The sequence below is a fragment of the Pygocentrus nattereri genome, chromosome 4, assembly GCF_015220715.1.
Source record: "Pygocentrus nattereri isolate fPygNat1 chromosome 4, fPygNat1.pri, whole genome shotgun sequence".
Lineage (NCBI taxonomy): Eukaryota > Metazoa > Chordata > Actinopteri > Characiformes > Serrasalmidae > Pygocentrus > Pygocentrus nattereri.
The window spans coordinates 37,830,143-37,849,233 of NC_051214.1; the positions used below are offsets into that span (position 1 = coordinate 37,830,143).

At 42.9% G+C, this 19,091-nt stretch overlaps 2 protein-coding genes across 2 annotated transcripts; both read left to right on the forward strand.

The window, feature by feature from the left end:
* The first annotated feature begins 5,304 nt into the window (after nt 1-5,304).
* foxf2b (forkhead box F2b) lies at nt 5,305-8,996 on the forward strand. Its single transcript, XM_017682038.2, has 2 exons — nt 5,305-6,551; nt 8,561-8,996. The coding sequence occupies exons 1-2, from the start codon at nt 5,630-5,632 to the stop codon at nt 8,737-8,739; spliced, it is 1,101 nt and encodes a 366-aa protein (XP_017537527.1). The 5' UTR covers nt 5,305-5,629; the 3' UTR covers nt 8,740-8,996.
* Nucleotides 8,997-15,656: 6,660 nt separating this feature from the next.
* Nucleotides 15,657-17,530, forward strand: foxc1b (forkhead box C1b). The gene has a single exon (XM_017725735.2). The coding sequence runs from the start codon at nt 15,970-15,972 to the stop codon at nt 17,146-17,148; it is 1,179 nt and encodes a 392-aa protein (XP_017581224.1). The 5' UTR covers nt 15,657-15,969; the 3' UTR covers nt 17,149-17,530.
* The last annotated feature ends 1,561 nt before the right edge of the window (nt 17,531-19,091 follow it).

Genomic DNA, 19,091 nt, shown 5'->3' on the forward strand with positions numbered 1-19,091 from the left:
CAGATACTACACTGTAGGCATTGGGTATGCTTAGTCGGCTGCCAAAGTTTAGGCACCCCTAGTCAAATGACATGTTCTGCTGAATTTTCTAATTGAAAGCAAGTTAACACATCCTCTACTGAGAACACACTTCTGCACAATGTAACACACAAATATGGTTTATTTGCTGAATCGAGCTGGGGGGGGGGGTCAAATGTCGCCTGTGTAAAACGTCTAGCACATTTTATGCTTTATTATTTTTTCCCAACATGTTAAACTCAGATAACAATTAGAAACTGTGCTGCAGATAATTTAAAATGGATGAACTATTTTCACCTACAAAAATCAACAATAACAGGGGTGCGCAAACTTTTGCATACGTGTAGATGTTGTTTATCAACTAAACGGAGTGGGAAACCAAAGTATTTATATTTACCCCATTCCGCGTTCATAACAGTGAACAGTGTAGGCTGAACAGGTCCGGCTGACGGGCTCAGACAGCATTAATCACATAATTAAACGTGCCGATCATTAATGAGCTGACAGATTACAGAGGGGTGTTTATGTGTTTATTCTCTTCTCACTGTTCTTCTTTTGAACTTTAATGAACTGCGCTGTCCGCGGTGCTGAAACAGCCGTTAAAAATAGGATTTAACGTTTTAAACGTCGTGTATTTCTATAACCCGTTGTGTTCCAAAGCGCACGTATTGTCCGATGTCTTTAAACGACAGTGTAGATCATCACAGATTCATCATAACAGTTCATCTGAAGTGACTGTGTGCTGGTCACTCACAGACACAGCGCGAGCACATACTCTCACTGACATATGAACAGATGTGCTTTGAAGCCTGAAATCATAAACTAATGTTCACACAGATAATGTTCACACGGGTTTGGATGCTCAGGTGAGATGCTGCGACCTGCAGGTGAGCTGGAGGAATAACACACCTGCACAGGCGCGGAGGAGAAACTCAGCACTGCGCACCGAGGAAGAAGAGAAAGTTCCACAGTTAATTTACATAATATGATGCTGACATCATTTCAGTGTCTAAGACAAAAAAAGAGAAAGGTTAAGTTAATAATTCTTACTACAGAAATCAGCAGAAACAGCAATCTGTGAGAAAATCCGTGTATTCAGTACAGTATACAGTCATATGCATCCATATATCACGGTATATTAAGCTAAAGCAAATGAACAAAATTGTACACTAACATTTGTAGGCGAATGTCGTATTTAAGTGTGTTCTCTGTGCAGGATGTGATAACTTATTGTAACTTAGGAAACTAACATAACGTGTAATTTGCCCAGGGGTGTGCACTACGGGTCCACTATAGATATTTCTCTATACAACAGAGCCTCGATTACCAGAATTATCACAAACCTCACTTTCACATGAATAAAATATGTCAAATCGTTATATTTGATATTATATTATATTAATTATTGCTGAAAGTAAATTGAAAGACAAAATCTTAACATTTCTCATAGACATAGCCATAGGGGCTATCACTTTTTTGTTATGTGAGTGTAATGATTAGGGAGCCAGCCAGACAGCACTGTTTAAGGTAATCTACAACACACACGTGTTTAACTGCTTAAAGAATGTAATTAAAATGAATATTTTTATTTCTATTTGAACTAAAAAATATATATAAACATATCCAAATAAGGAATTAGGGTTGACTATTTTTTGGTAGTTAGTGCAACATACCATGTGGCTCACAGAGCAGCATTGATTTGAGGACTCACCTTTTCTCCTGTGTAATTTGGCCTATCACAGCAACATATACTATATATTAAGCGTCAACCTGCTCTTGTAACTGCTGGTAACAACCTCCAAGGCAGAGTTTCACCACAAAGGCTTATTATCATTATTGATTAGGTTGACTGATGATGGTTGACTGTCTCACTTTCCATAACTGGGTTGACAAGAATGATGGCCATGCTTCATTCTAGCTGGTATTGGTCACCCCTTTGCTATATGCCTCTGTGGAAAGGCTGAAGCAATAAGCACCATTACACCTCTGGTAGTTAAGGTAGTACTTGAAATGTTTTGTTAAAACTGAGGGAAGTTGAGTCAAGTCAAATTACTGAGTCAAGTGTTTATGCCTTTGCATTCTAAATCAACATTATACCGACACAGATATAAAAGACAATTTTATATCTTTATTTTTTTATATAAAGACAAGTAGACAATTCACAGGACCTTCACCAAGCCTTAAAGTTCTCTTTAAATACTCTTTCAACTCTCTTCACAATCATCAGATTCATCCCTCAGAGGAGAGGTCCAAAGCACAATAAAACAAAATATTTTTTCACATGCAGTTACACATTTCCACAACAGAGGTCTCCAAAAACTTATATAGTGCAGCTTCAAATAACCAGCTCGATCAGGATAATAAGCAGGTCTATATAAAATATTTAATAAGCTATTTTAATTCTTCTCCAAATGACTCAACATTTACATCTCAGACATTGTGACAGCAGGAGGTACAGCGGACGTTTACAATGGATGTCATAAATTAGCATCTGGGGGATTATTCTTGTTACAAATTGCAGGTAAGACTGGAAATCACACACTGTACTGAAACACGTGATGTAAAAGTGAATGTGCTTGATACAAATTTGAAAAAATCCACATCAACAAAACTATTGTAAACTTGAACAGATCTGGTGCAGCAACTTTTATTAATTAGAAATCTTATGCAAATTTGAATAAAGCACATTGCCTGTATCCCTTTTCCAGTAATGAGTCAAAAGTCAGACCAAAGTGACGTGTATGTCTCAAATAAAATAGCTGTACTTCAGTTTTAGCACCTCTTAATTTCACACTGTAAAAAGGACTTTGATAATGGAAGTTATGGCATAGAGGTGTTGGACTGACAGTATCGGAACAAGATGCTAACAGATTATGGACAACGAGTTATGAAATTGCTGCAATGCTAATTGAGGAGGATTTACTTCCCCATCCCAGTCAATCGAAGTTATTTTGTCAGACGCGACTCAAAGACATGTGAAAGATAAAGTGAGGTAAGACCGCCTCCGGAGACCCAGGAGGAAGGGAGCTGAGGGGCTGAGAAGCAGCACGAAGACCAAATCCGTGAATAAGCAGCCCATGTTCAATATAAAATGACGTGAACGCCCCAGACAAAAGATGATATTTACTATAAATCTTTATTCACTAACGGGCGGCACGGTGGCATGGTGGGTAGCGCTGTCGCCTCACAGCGAGGAGGGCCTGGGTTCGATTCCCCGGCCGGGCGGCCAGGGTCCTCTCTGTGTGGAGTTTGCATGTTCTCCCCGTGTCTGCGTGGGTTTCCTCCGGGTTCTCCGGTTTCCTCCCACAGTCCAAAGACATGCAGTCAGGCCAATTGGACATGCTAAATTGCCCCTAGGTGTGAGTGTGTGAGTGACTGTCTGTGTCTGTCTGTCTGCCCTGCGATGGACTGGCGACCTGTCCAGGGTGTATCCTGCCTTTCGCCCGAAGACTGCTGGGATAGGCTCCAGCATCCCCCCGCGACCCTGACGGAGAAGCGGCTTAGAAAATGGATGGATGGATGGATGGATCTTTATTCACTATTCAATTTACTTTCCACATGAATGAATGCGTTACATCAACCGTCGATATCGATGGTTAGTGATCCAAAAAACAAGAACTGAATTGATGTGCTTTATAAAAAAATGCCTCGATTCTTTCCGTGTAAACAGTAAGAGAACATCAGTGTGTTTGGACGTGTAATCGTAGCTTCAAAGTGCAGTAGTGAAGCTTCCTTTCGGCTGGGATGGTATCCGGGCCTGGTGGGGGTTTCGGGAGGGAAAGCGCCCCATGCACATCCTCCTGGGGTTGCTGATCCACATTGTTAACGGAGCCTTCACTTATTTACAACGCTGAGGTTACATACTGTGTGTGCCCTCTGTGTGGAGCACATCCACGGGGAATGTCCTGTTTCTGTTCTATCTGTACTGCACGTTCAGGCCTGCACGAGAGTTAATAACACAGTCCGTGTGAACTGACAGTCTTTTGGGAAATAAATGTTGGCAATAAATGTTTATCAGGCTAAAATGGGCTGCAGTGAGTGGTTCATGAATAACATATGAATAACATAAATTACATCAATACAATATTGACAAGAACTGCGTTGATGTGACATGCACGCGCAAGAGAGGGACAGATTTGAATCGTTTGAGTTTAGAGCAGCGTTTTCTTTTCAGAAGGCATTCATAGTGTTACCGAAGTGAGGCATTTAGTTCACTTTACAGACATGTGCATAATTTCTGCATGAATAAAATATTAAACACAATTTATTCTTCCATTTTAATTTCATTTGGTTTTAGTAATAATTGTTTTCATGTAATAACGTAATGTAATATAATCACGAAATGATTTACACATTGCAGTCAGGCAAGTTCACTGAAGGATATTTGTCAGTTCTCCAGCGGCGGCGATTAATCCCTAATCATTAACATGGTAAATCACAAATCAGGAAAATCCATAATTCACCGTCTTTTCCGTTTTCTATAATGCGTCTTATATATTAATACTTATATTACATATACAGACTACCAGTTTTAGGGGAAATTTGTAAAAGAAAACCAGATGTATAATATTAAAAATAATAATAAATAATAAATAATAATAATAATAGATTATTGAGTGATTAGCCGTCTGAACAGTCAAATACGGCTATAAATGTGATTTTGTTTTGTGAAAAATGTCAAACGTACATGGACAGGTTTAATAATTTAAATCAGTCATTTAACTTGAGCTACTCGAATTGAATTTCTTTCTTAGGATTCAGTTCGTCCAGTTTGATGAGTCATGTAATGTCGACAGGATGATCGGCGCGGTGTTTCTGTTGAGCGTTTGAGTAGCGGCTCAGTAGGAGTGACAGAGAGCGCTGTGTGTGGCGCTGCATGGAAAATGTCTGTTTCTACTCATGTCAAAATCATTTACTACAGTCACAGAGAGAGAAAGAGCGAGCGAGCGAGAGAGAGAGAGAGAGAGCGAGAGAGAGAGCAAAAGAGACAAAGGCACACACAGATAGATAGATAGATAGATAGATAGATAGATAGATAGATAGATAGATAGATAGATAGATAGATAGATAGATAGATAGATAGATAGATAGATAGATAGATAGATCCTGTCTCCTGGTAGCCGGTCAGAGTCAGTCAGGGTGACTGTCAGGGGAGGCGGGACTGGCCTGAATACAGGTGGGAAAAAAACAGCGCATGAAGGAGTGGGAGGCGAAGAGGAAGAAGGAGGGATTCCGAAACGGGGAGGGGGGGTGTAACAGAGTGATGGGCTGCCGCCTCCTGTTTAGCTGAGGGGGCCTCTCGCGCTTAAGACTCTCCGTTCTTTCTCACAAGGGGATTATGGCCATCCGGTCCAGCGCAGACCAGCTAAAGCCTTCAGCATTAACGGCAAGTCATGAAGATGCGACTCTGGCGCTGGAAGACTTCATCTAGGAGACCCCGAGACTCTGAGCTGTCGATGTTCAGGCCACTGAACGTGCAGACCTCTTTATTAATTTATTAACCGTTTTAGTAAGACTGGAGATGAGTTAGCATGTTTTAGCTTATCCCATCGCTGCTGGAAGTTTTCTCCTCTTTTTCAACTCCTTCTTCCAACACTATTGGTCCAGACAGATGACGACCGAGGACCCAATGACGGACCCGGTGAGGACCGGCTCAGCCACTGCAATACAGCCTGGCCTCGTGAGCTCTCAGACCGAGTTGGGGAGCCAGGACGCCTTACCCAAAAGCAAAAAGGGCAACTCTGGACTCCGGCGCCCCGAAAAGCCTCCCTACTCTTACATTGCACTAATAGTGATGGCCATTCAAAGCGCCCCAGCAAAGCGCCTGACCCTCAGCGAGATCTACCAGTTCCTGCAGGCACGCTTCCCTTTTTTCCGCGGCTCTTATCAGGGCTGGAAGAACTCCGTCCGCCACAACTTGTCCCTAAACGAGTGCTTCATCAAGCTCCCCAAAGGCCTCGGCCGTCCAGGGAAGGGCCACTACTGGACCATAGATCCTGCCAGCGAGTTTATGTTCGAGGAGGGCTCGTTCCGACGCAGACCGCGAGGCTTTCGGAGAAAATGTCAGGTGCTGAAACCGATGTATCGGATGATGAACGGCCTCGGGATCGGTTCGGCACTTCTACCCCAAGCTTTCGACTTCCAGACTCCGGCGTGTCACGCCAACGGCTACAACCTGGACATGATGACCGGGAGCGTGACCGGAGGCGGTTATGACCCAATAAGCATCGGCCACTACGGACAGCACATGTCCTCCAGCCAGAGCTCCGCCATGGCGAGCTGCTCTCTGGCGATGAGTGGAGACTATGGAGGGAATAGTCCAGCTCCTTCTTCTCCTGCTTTAGCGAGCCATCCTCAGTACTCTGGAGCTTCTCCACCCTGGCCCTCCTCCAGCGGCTCTCCTTATCTAAAACAGCCTCCTCTCAGCGCTGGCAGCCCGGGCTCATCTGCTCTACACCACAGCATCTCACCATATCACTCCATGGAGCAGGCCTACCTCCAACCCAGCTCGAGAAACACTGGGGATATGACAGGTACCCTGAGAACATCTACACAGAGAGAGGTCACTGAGTGGGTTTCGACGGTTCTTGGAAAACGCTTAAATGAGAATTCCACCAATTTGTCAAGCAAAATGATTTGATGTGATTTTTTTTATTGTTGAGAAACTTACTCACTGTATTTTTACAGTGGTGATGACGAAAACTTGGGATCACGATAGTCTATAACGTAAATATAGCCATTTTATTTACTGTCTAAAACCACTAGTGAATCTACAGGTGTCTCCTGAGTTTATGCTTGTAATGGTCTGAAAAAAGTCTGAGACTTTTCAAGGCATCAAACGCTTCAAGCGTCTGGGTTCTATTACTGCAGTTGCGAACAGCTCTGAATGGCAGAACTCAGACCTCTCTGACTTTTGTTTACACCCCGAAGATTTAATCAGGTAGAAATTGGTGGAATTTCCCTTTATTCGGTGCAGAACATTTACATTATGATCAGGTTCTTCCAACTTCAAAAAAGGTTCTACACACCCGCACATATCATTTACTAAAATGAAGAGTCCGCTGAAAGAATCTCAAGGGAACCTAAAATGGTCCTTCTGGAAGAGAACTCACATTCTGGCACTTGTGTTCTCAGTGTTCAGTGCCTCAATAAAGCACGTGATCATAAATCATTTGAATGCTTTATCACACCTAAATCAGGCTATAGGCAACGCAGACTAGCTTTCATGTTGTGATGAACAGAGCAACGTCCAGTTCGAGCAGCTCCCATATTTTAGATAGAACCACTTAATAATACCAAACTTTTGTGTCCTGACGCTTCTGTCATCCGCATGATGACCTTCAGTCAAGCCTTCTGACCTGAGGAATCTTTGGGTCTTACATCATCGCACCACTGACTTTCACCATGGGACTTTATTCCCCTGAGTGCTGCTGCAGTTCATACAACATTAATATCCAGTGATCTGCTAATGAAATAAGACCACCAGCACAGCATGTTTCCCCTCGAGCTCACACTGTTAGCACTAAGCTTGGAGATCAATAATCACATTAAAACATTATCATTGCGCTCATATTATTACATCCAGACATTACAGGTCGCTTAGGGAAATTCATGCAGCAGTCAAAGGCTTTAACAGCCGTTCATAAACACAATAAAATCACCAGATACTTGATCAGTCGTAGTTTCCTTTCTCTAAAATATTCATATTTTATTTCATGTCTGTAAAATAGGCTGCAGTGTCAACTGCGTTTAAACCTATTTTACCTAAATTTGCTGGTTATTGTCTAAAATGAATTAAACACAACTCTTTCTACGATATGCGTTACTGGGAGGAACGAGTTTCACACTCGCAGACATATTAGCGCTTTAATATGATATGAATACGAAAAATCATTGGCAGGGATTGTGTTGATGTGTGTGTGTGTGTGTGTGTGTGTGTTTGTGTGTGTGTGTGTGCGCGACTTTATTCATGTAATATTGATTTTAATCATGTAAATGTAACGTTTATTTTCAGCGTACGTTAAACATCAGCTGCAATTTTATTTTTACCAGATGTTAGTTTGATAAATGTAATTTAATATCACAAATTAGGGCAGCATTTTGAATGACATTCTTTACTTCGCTGCTGTCGGAAGAAAACCTCATTTTTTGACGTTTTCACTTTTTGACATTATTATTCTTATTGTTGTTGTTGTTGTTGTTTCATTATAATCTATTGGTGCAGCAGCTGGACTGCTTTACTGTTGCTCACATCTCTCACTATTGAGGTTTGTCATTTTATTTTAGACCAAAAGCTTTCAAAAACAGAAGCACAGAGCCCATCTTCACTTTCTATACTGATAGATGTTGGATGTACTAAGAAGCTTCACTGCACAGTTTATTTTCGCTCCTCATTAATAAAATCTTCCACATCAACATTGCGAGTGACCCTCTAACTGAAATAAAGGCATTCCTCTCCAGGTTTGATTCCTCTGCTTCTCTCTGTTATGGAGCCGAACAGCTTGCTGATAAAGCCTCATGCTGCTGTCTCTTTTCTCCGCAGTGGGTGTCTCGTGCTATCAGCCTCACTCCTCCGCTGTGGCTGAACGGAAAGACTTTGTGTTGAACTTCAACGGAATCTCATCGCTGCCTTCATCTGCGAGTGGATATTACCATCATCACCATCTTCACCATCATCACCACCAGAGCGCTCATCAGGACGTCAAGCCGTGTGTGATGTGAAGGTGGAGAGTTGACGATCTCTCAGACGCACAAATGAACGCTGGACTGCTTCTGTGGACAGAATGAATGCTGTTGTCTGAGTGACGCTCCACAGGCACGCGCTGTGCGTAACGGAGCCCGCGCGCCCTCCCAGCCTGCTGACCGAGTCCGCGGAGACGCGCGCGCTGGTGTTCACTTAAAGAAAGAAGTGCTGATATTTCATTATTCCTGTGCAGTGTCCGTGTATTCTATAATAAAATTAAACAGATGAAGATGAACTGCGTGTCGTTTTTCTCCAAATAACTCTCTTTGAGCTGCTTTCTGTTTTGTTATTAGTATGATTACTATTACTATTATTATTATTATTATTATTATTGTTGTTGTTATTATTATTATTGTTATTACTACTACTACTAGTACTACTACTAAATGTTCGTTTTATGCTTATATAAAGAAAATGTATGTTGTAAATGTATCATCCAACAAGCCAAAAGCAGTTATATTACACTTCTATTCTACACACAATTTCTCATGGGTCACTATTATTATCCATTCACTGTTGCACTCATCTACACTACTTCCGGTTTGCTCACAACAGAAATCAGAACAAATCAGATTTATTTTTATCCAACAGCGAATTTTCATTGGTAAGCTCAAAATAAACCAGCGGGATAGCGTAAAGACTGAAAATGAAAGTTGAGCTTGTAGATTAAGATCATGAAGAGAGATGGATCTGAATTTATCTTAGTGTTTACTTTGTGACACTGTTTCAATAGATGCGCAGAGATGAAGTCAGAAGGTGATTTATCTGTATCATCTGCCACTGAAGGAGATCCCAAAACACTCAACACAACCTCAAGTAAAACAAAAACACTTCATGTTCACGATCAAGCCTGAACGATGGAAAAAGAATTGCAGTAAGTCTGAAAGAAAAGGGATTTTTTTTTCACACAGTTATGAAACAATAATAGGCTTTTCTATTTCTAGAAGACTGACTCAGAGATTCTGTTTTGTAAAAAAAACACAAACACTGGAGATAAAACGGTCCTACCTCAGTCGCAGTGATGTTCAGAGTCATCAGATGGCATTATCGGAGAAGATGTACCAGACTAGATACTGTCAGACTTACCAGAAATCCGTAAGTTTCGTAAAATTCAAATTCACCTTTGAACTGTGCGTGTTGCGCACATCGACCGTGGGTGCACTGCACAATGTGACCTGCAATGACACGCAACGCGGCATTAAACCATGAGATGGTGCTACCGCGCCATCTAGCGGCGACTCGGTCACAGCCGTTGTGTGCAAGCATTTATCAGGATATTAACAGCGAGTGAACCAATAAAAGCAAACACGAGCTACAGACACAATCTAAGCTCCAGTTCACCCAAAACAAAGGCAGATCTGAAAAAGTTACAATATTCGAACAGCAGGGCTGCAGACGCGGATTTCAGCCGTGACCACACCGCCATCTTGTGGGCGGAAAGCTGTAAAAACATTCAAAAATATTGGGCCTCATTCACCACCCGTTCTTATGAAGAATCCGTTTCAGCAGTGTCTTCTTGTTTGGGATTTGTTCTTAGGTAAGAACAGAATCTACACACACCCAAGAGCGCAAAGGTGTGAAGAGTTCTGCGGTTTAAGAACACGTCACGAATCTGACGTGGACTTTTTCTCAGCCCCTTTCTCGAGAACTAATTTAAGAAAACTCGTAGGAAGGGATTGGTGAATGAGGCCCATTGTTCTTGGCTGATGTGGAGTTTTGGGAAAGCGAAGAGATGTTGTTGCTTTAGTATGTAACCCTGGCTATTCTACAGGGAGATTCACTCGAAAGAGGCCCCGGGAATTCGGTGATAACTCTCGCTCGGATGGAGCAATCTGAACCAAACAACGCGCAACGTGCTCCTCAGTATACGGAGCTTTCGAACAAACCGGGATGTCCTTTCGTTAAGAAAGGCCGGAAAGCCGTCGCGGCGTTTAACCTCCGTTTGCTAATCCCCGGTGCATAACCCCGCACCCCATCATGTGTCTGGCAGAGAACGCGGATCACTTCCAGCGTCGCATGTACTGCAGTTGATTACGCATACGTCAATGTATGTAGTGTATTTTTTGGTTCAGATTGTTTCATTCTAACCGGAGTTACAACAGAATTTTCAGGGCCTCTTTCGAATGAATCAGTAGACTGTCCAAAAGTGTCCACGCAACTCTTCTAATTAGTGAATGCAGCTACTTTAAGGAGCATCCACGACTGACGCAGATGTTCAATTGCACAAAGAAAGCTTGTATAATCTCCATAGCAAAGCGTTTTCAGTACGAAGGTGCACTCTGGATCATTAGCCGGGGTCACCATGCCCGTGGCAAGTGTCGGCTAGGGGTATGAAGTCCCCCAGCACTGGGCTGTGGAGGAGTGGAAGAGCGTTCTCTGGAGTGAAGGAGCTCCATCCAATACCACTGGGATGGGTTGGGGTGGAGTTTGTGACAGAACTAACCGTCCAATATCCTCTGACATCACTACCTGACATCACAGCAATTTTCTTTATTAATCCCCTTGATTTATAATTCCCATGATCCAGAATTCCCAATCTTCCATGTCAAAACATTTCCCGCTTTATTTTTGCAGTACACACGTGATAGCAGTTTACTACAAAGGGGTGAAGATTCTGCCTGTGACTCTACACTTGATATGATGTGAAGGTTCTGTACCAGGTAAAGGCCTTAGAACCATATGACTTAGTCAAGAACCACTTATAAACCTTATTTTCAAGAGTGCACTTTTGAGCAGAAAGTGTGGACAACCATAGGGTTAGGGTTAGCAGCTTCAACACGTTCAAAACATCAGTACTGTTTCTTTATGAATTTTCTCTCATGAGTAAATTATACACCTTTAGCAAAAACAGTTTTATAGTACCAAAAAGGTTTGATAACTTGTAGCAAAGCAGAACCATTTTAGTACTGTATAAAACCATTACTCAAAACATTCTTTAAAGAACCGTATTTGACAGGCTTACCATCATAGAGAAGAACCAAATAACCGTGCCAGTGGTTTGCTGAATGTTCACGGTTCTATGTGGAGCTATGGCCTATAGTAAAGAGCCCTTAAAGAACCACTTTCTAAGAGCACAGAATGGATATTAATAAAAAGCACTGAGTGTTTATGCTGCATGTTTGTCCCAGAGAGTTCACACTGGCTAAACTTGTTTAATGTAAACCTTAAAGTCTGTAATGTTCGACAGTAATTTCTCAACCTGATAGTCTAAAAGTGTCAAAATATCTTATCTAATATGATCTTACAGTAAACAGGATGATCTGCATTGCACATATGTTGGATTACTTGTTAAAACAACTCATTATTACTTTTCTTTTACAAGGATGTAGATTCATCTGGCCATCTACACTGTAAAACCTGATTAGTTAAGTCAATTGACATGACCTGAGGAAACTGGTTACCTCAAATGTTCAATAAATCAAATCATTTGACCATACATAATTACCCGAACTGAGTATGAACAAAACATATGTTTATTGCTATATACACTTAAGCAAACTGAATAAATTGAACTAACTCTGTTTGGTTTGTTGATATGAAAATGATGAGTATTTGTGATGTATGATTAAGCTGTACTAACTCAGTACAATAAAGTAATTGTAAATTAAATTAACTGCTAGTCTAAACCAGGCCATGATTTTAACAGGTTTTGCAGAGATATGATCATAGACATTCATAACAATGTTTTGTCTCACTTATTGTTACATAAGACAACCTCTCCAAATTCTCACAGTTCTGTCCAGAGTGCAGCTGTTTAACTATGCCAGAAACTGTTGTTTCTGTTGTGTTTAGCCACAACAGAACCACAGAACTACACCCAGCAGAGGGGAACTTGGTAACTCAGCTCTCTGAACACTGATGTTTGATCAAAACTGATTGGCATGAATCAAAATCTAGTCGACACAAGGGAAGTTAGGCTGGGAAGAATGACAACACACAGAGACTTTGAGTCTGAAATAATCAAAATAAAGTCCAAATCATTTAAATGTAAACATTTATACTGTCTATCACATTCAATCGCACTACATTTTCAACAGGCTTTAAAAACGACCCATTACTGGCCTGTTGTAATGTTACCTCAACTCAGAATATGCTGAATAAACATTCTCTTACTCAAAATGACTGAGTTACTATCTCAGCAATTCTTTTTTTGAGTTAATTTGAATCTTTCAGATTAAGTTATTCCAACTTTCTGTAGTATTTAAGTTTGTGCTAACTTATTTCTTTCATTAAGATGGGCAGAGAGGTTTACAGTGTACACTGATGTGTTGATGTAAATGTGTGTTATGGTTTTGCTGTGAGACTCTTAAACTCAGCCTGAGTGTGTGATATAATGCCTCAAACCCAGTCTCTTTCCTCAGAGGGTGCTTCTCACTACAATTGCACTTCTACTTTTCTGAGCGGTTTATTTCCGTTAAACGTCTTTATTGGCTTTATTTAGTTTCTGCTTCAAAGAGATCAGATGCGCATCAAAACAAACTCACACCATATAATAATAACCATTGGATGATTCGTTATGGTTTGATCGGCTAGTTCGCTGACTCGGAAATCTGCGTTTCATTGCGTTTCATTTTAATCAGTAGCTTCTCAGGCGACGACCACAAGGGGGCGACCAATGACAGGACCCTCTAAAATGGACTGGACACCCAACGTCACACTCATCACACTGCCGCCCGCTGTTCTGTGCTACACCAGGTTAATTAATCCTGTTAGCACGTTTCTTACAAAATCTAAGCAAATCAAAACTGTAAAATGCAGGCAAACGGAGCTCGCTTCACACGAAAGAGTCACAAAACAAACGGAAAAACACAAACAAAAGTTCCCCCGTCAAACAGGTGTTAAACACAGATCACATCAAAGCGACGCGCTCGGAATGAGAGTGGAGGTCTGGATAAAGCTGAGCGAACAGTCAGTGCAGCTGAAGAAATGCTTCACTGTTATATTATATTATATTATATTATATTATATTATATTATATTATATTGTGCCCTGCGATGAACTGGCGACCTGTCCAGGGTGTATACTGCCTTCCGCCCGAAGACTGCTGGGATAGGCTCCAGCATCCCCCCGCGACCCTGACGGAGAAGCGGCTTAGAAAATGGATGGATGGATGGATATTATATTATACTGGTTATATAGACTGGACTAACATCTTCCTCTGACTGGTCCTGTGGTTAAATATCACTTTAATCTCCTGAATATTATGGAAACGAACAAGCTCCTGAAATAAATCTATAGCTATAAATAATAACAACAACAACAACAACAGTAATCCATCCATCCATTTTCTAAGCCGCTTCTCCGTCAGTGTCGCGGGGGGGGGGTACAACAACAACAACAATAATAATAATAATAATATGACTAATATTACTAATAAAAGTATTATTATTATATATATATATATATATATATATATATATATATATATATATATAAAAATATCATTAAATTTGAGTACACTTTTTCACGGTTAGCTTTTTTCATTTACTGTACACTCTTAAAGAGATGGTTCTGTTCTTCAGTAAAGGCAATGGTTCTATTGAGAGCCATGATTTCTGTTTAGAAATCGTTCATGCTAAATGGTTCTTCAGACTGATAAAGAATGTGTTGTAGATGGTTCATTTTAGAAAATGACTCTGCATAGCACGTGGGTTCTTCTACTGTTACACTGTCGAGCTTGTAACCACAGAAGAATCCTTATAGGTGCTATATAGAACCATTTTCAAAAAGCGTCTGTACAGGACAGGAGCTATACGTTCTCCATCCATCTGAATAATGGGTCTATGTAGAATCTTTTTAAAAAGAGTTCTATAGCACCAAAAAGGGTTCTACTATTGTTACAGATGTGACACTGTAAAAAATACAAGAATCCCCTTTTGGAGTTATATAGAACCCTTTTCATAAACGTTCTATATAAGAGCCTTTTTTCCTGAAGAACAAATGAAGCTAAATTGAAATGAATGATGTAAACAACTACATGTATTATGTTTTTGAAGTAAGGCTCTTTCATATTTAAATAAAACTTGAGTTAAGTGGCTTAGAGATCTTCACCGGCTTCGGGGCCAGTTTCATTCCAGTCGGTGGTCAGGACTGCAGGACTGCAGGACTGCAGAATGTCAGGACTATCAGAGCAGACCAGAGCTCGCGTGGCTGCACGACAGTTCATTTTCATTTTGCTGTATTTCATTTTTTGTGCTAATTCATTGTTACATATGTGTTCATGTGTTAGTGTGGTTGTTTGTGGCTTGGTGTTTAATACTTTATTTCATGTTTTATTGATTCAAATTGAGCACGTAACTGTGATATAACTGTGAAACAAATGTCGCTGGTTCTCCTCACTGAGGTGAGAAACGCTCTAATCCACTTTGAGCTGCACCATTTGGGACACGCACTCTTTTTCCGTGTGCTCCTTTTGTTCTCCCCTCTGCTTCACACTCGCTTTTTATTCTCTCCAATCAGCTAAACTGAGACTTTGTTATAGACTCACTACCCTCAGCAGACAATCTTAAAAAAGGAAAAACAAAAATAGACGGAGAGAGAACTTTTCATTCCTTACGTTGAAGCTTCAACGTGATACTATTTCTGTTTCTTATTCTCTAAAGACCCTGCTTAACATCTGGGTGCGTGGATGCTCGCTTATGATCTACTTTATTTTTTTCCCACCTATATTCCGGCTGAATCCCACCTTCTATCCCACAACTGGCTGGTAAATCATACTAAGCGCAGTCCCTCAATCCTGGCTCAGCAGCAGGGACCCCGCTAGCCAATCCCAGCGCAGAACGTAACCCTGGTAGGAATAGGGGTGCAGCAGGGTTGGAATACGGGTAGGGAACATATCACCAGCGCGTCCATGTCCACGCACAGATCTGATCTCCCATTGGCCGAGAGAGTGCAGCTGGGGGAGGAGCGCGCGAAGACACGCACGCGGCCAAAAGGCAGCAACTATTTTCCTCCAAAAAAGTTTCTCTGAAGTGACGGATGCTTGGAGTTCATAACTTTTCCCTCCTCCGGTGACTTTATCCACGTTTTACGTTTTTTCCCTTCTCACACTTGGACGCACGAGCGAGTGGACTTACAATCACTGACTGCAAAAGGTGGTCGAAAAGCGTCACCCTCTCATACACGCGGTGTATTTTTCTGTTTTCAGGTTTTTTTGGATGCCGTGAGTGAAGCCCCGCTGCTCGTGTGAGTTTGTGACAGAGGGCGCGATGCAGGCGCGCTACACGGTGCCCAGCCCCAGCTCTCTGGGCGTCGTGCCGTACATCACGGGCGAGCAGGGCTACTACCGGGCAGCAGCGGGCGGCGGCGGGGGCGCGAGCTACACGGGCATCCCGTCGCCCATGAGCGTGTACACGCACACGGCGCACGAGCAGTACGCGTACGGGCCGTACATGCACCAGCAGCAGCACCACCAGCAGCACGCGCAGCCGTGTCCGCTGCAGCCTAAAGACGCGGTGAAGCCCCCGTACAGCTACATCGCGCTCATCACTATGGCCATCCAGAGCTCCACGGAGAAGAGGGTGACGCTAAACGGCATCTACCAGTTCATCATGGAACGCTTCCCGTTCTATCGCGAGAACAAGCAGGGCTGGCAGAACAGCATCCGCCACAACCTAAGTCTCAACGAGTGCTTCGTCAAGGTGCCGCGGGATGACAAGAAGCCCGGAAAGGGCAGCTACTGGACGCTGGACCCGGACTCGTACAACATGTTCGAAAACGGGAGCTTCCTGCGACGCCGGCGGCGCTTCAAGAAGAAGGACGCGGCGCGGGAGAAGGAGGAGCGCGCGCCTCGCCGAGAGGAGCGCCACGAACACGAGGAGGAAGAGCAGGAGGAGATGATGGGAGCGATGAAGAAGGAGAAGGAGAAAGAGGAGGAGGCCCGCAGAGCCGTGGTGAAGCTCGGCGAGGTGAAGACGGAGAACGGCGCGTGCACGCCGCCCCAGGCGCCGCATGTAGCCTCCACATTGCTCGCGTGCGTGACTAAGAGCGAGAGCCCAGAAGCCGGCAGCCCGCGCTTCAGCACGGCGGACGGCGTAGCTTCACTGCCAGCGCACTACAGCCCTCCCTGCGGAGGCCTGCCGGCGGCGTACGCGTACGCGGCAGAGCGCGCGCACGAAGACGCAGCTGCGGCCGCGGGAGGAGTGCCGGATTACTCGTGCCACGAGGCGCGCCAGAGCCGGATCGCACCGTGGTGCCTGGGACAGAGCGCGAGCGTGATGGGAGGACAGCAGCAGCAACAGCAGCAGCAACAGCAAGGCTGCTTTCCCAGCTTCCAGGCGCTAAACGGGACGTCGCCGGTAACCGGCTGCCAGAGCGTTTTCCCCGCAGCGACGCCGCCGCTCTACCGAGGCGCAGGAGCATTCGTGTACGACTGCAGCAAGTTCTGATTCAACAAACAAAACACATAACCGCCTCTCTAAAGCGGGACTGTAAGAGCGCGTGCGGTTTATTCTCTAATATTAAACGGAGGGGTTGGGGTTGGAGTCGGAGTTGGAGCAAGCGCTCCGCTACGTGGCCGCGGTGAGTAGAGGAGGCTGAAGGTGCTCTCTGGAGTTTAAGCGGACTCTACTCCACACTCCTCAGCACACTTAATTTATTCACAACAGCAGGTTCACCACAGATGAAATCCCAGTGCTATTTATATTCAACACGGAACGTGACTGTGTAGAAAATCTAACATTTCTTTCTCTCTATTTTCTTTGTTTTTTAATTGTTGACCTGATTCCAAATATATTATTTGGTGAATAAATCTTTCTTGTTGAAGCTGAACTCTGGAGTGAGTGGTCGGTTTGCTTTGGCGCAGTAGTCGCGGCCAAAGGTGATACTGAGATACTGATCAGCATCTTTTATTTTAATGTCAGTCTGAGCACAGAATAGTGTGAAGAGCGTTGCTGCGTTAAGGCGTTAATGTGTTAAACCTGTTATTAAAGTTTCATCCTGAATTATTATCACGAGCGCAGAGCTCCACAGGCCTCGCGGACTGTTTACAGATTTAAAAAAAAATAGATCCTGTTGTTATTTTAGTGTTATTGCTAATGAAGAAACAGCAGCGATAACTAATAATACTGGACATTACAATAACAACAACCATAACCAGAATAAACACAGTGAAAGCAGCTCGTGCCTTTAATCTTTCACTTTAATCTGTATCTGTTTCAATAAATTCCAAAAATGGACCTGATTCACGAGCCTTAACGTCAGAAAACGTCAGGCGGATTTACACACTGTTACACTCTCACCTTAAGCCTCACCACCATTTCAGCCAACGGTTGAATGGAAATAAATGAACAAATCACGGTAATAGAAGAAAAGCAAATATGATCAATTGTAACAGAATTGTATCCATTTCTGTAACGTTTAACATTTACTTTTAATACACTTATAAATGAAGCTTAATTCATGAGCTGGTTTACTGTAAATAAGACATGGCTACAAAATCCACAGCCTGAAGTTGAGCATGCATGAAACCAGCTCTGTTTCCACTGAGTGTAATTAGGTCTATCAGATAGATGACAGTGTTTGTGCAGCTCTGCGTGTTCAGCACTAAACAGCTTTATTTTTAGCTGACTGACCCCAGACTGCTGCCAGCGGAGGCTCCGTCAGTCTGAACGGTCACAATTAAACCTCACTTTTGCGTTATTTGTCAAACCGTTAACAGACGGAGTCAACGCTAAACTGCGATTACAAGCTAAACACGTGCAACTGAAAGCTCACAGGCCTAAACAGCGACTTAATTGAGTTTCAGCCTCAAACGCCTCGGGCGAGTTTCAGTGGAACGTGAAAAAAAACCCAACTTGATACTTTGAATCGACTAAATTGCGTTAAGTGACACAAATCACAATTATTGCCAAAAACAGGGAGACTTAAAGAGAGCAGTTGTGCTGAAGTACTGTAATTTCTTTGTGTGAACACGACAACCATGAAACATTTAGGTCAGTGTAGGTTTCACCAAGTTCAAGTTTCGAAGACTTAAATTTTGTTGTTAAAATATGGATTTATGAGGCCACAGCTCTCCTACTGGATTTAAAGCTACAATGTTTTGCACAGCTGGATCTGGTCAGTGTGTCTAATACACGCCTTCGGGTTAAATGATGGAAGGCTTTGGAGATAAACGGCATTGTGAGAAGATTAGAAATAGAGAGAGAGAGAGAGAGAGAGAGAGAGAGAGAGAGAGGGAGAGGGGGGGAGGCTGTAAGTGGGTGTGTATGTGTTGCTGTGTGTTTGTGTGTGTGCCCGCAGGGTCTGTATTAGGGTCTTTTTTTCTTTTTTGTGCCAAACGCAGTGCAGGTGTGTGTTCAGGGCTCGTGGCAGTGAAAGGCTCTTTGTTGTG

What these genes read in the sequence shown, in the direction of transcription:
- foxf2b (XM_017682038.2), top strand. Translation starts at nt 5,630, where the DNA reads ATGACGACCGAGGACCCAATGACGGACCCGGTGAGGACCGGCTCAGCC. An exon ending in AAACACTGGGGATATGACAG is followed by an intron (nt 6,552 to 8,560) that starts GTACCCTGAGAA and finishes TTTTCTCCGCAG; the next exon opens with TGGGTGTCTCGTGCTATCAG.
- foxc1b (XM_017725735.2), top strand. Translation starts at nt 15,970, where the DNA reads ATGCAGGCGCGCTACACGGTGCCCAGCCCCAGCTCTCTGGGCGTCGTG.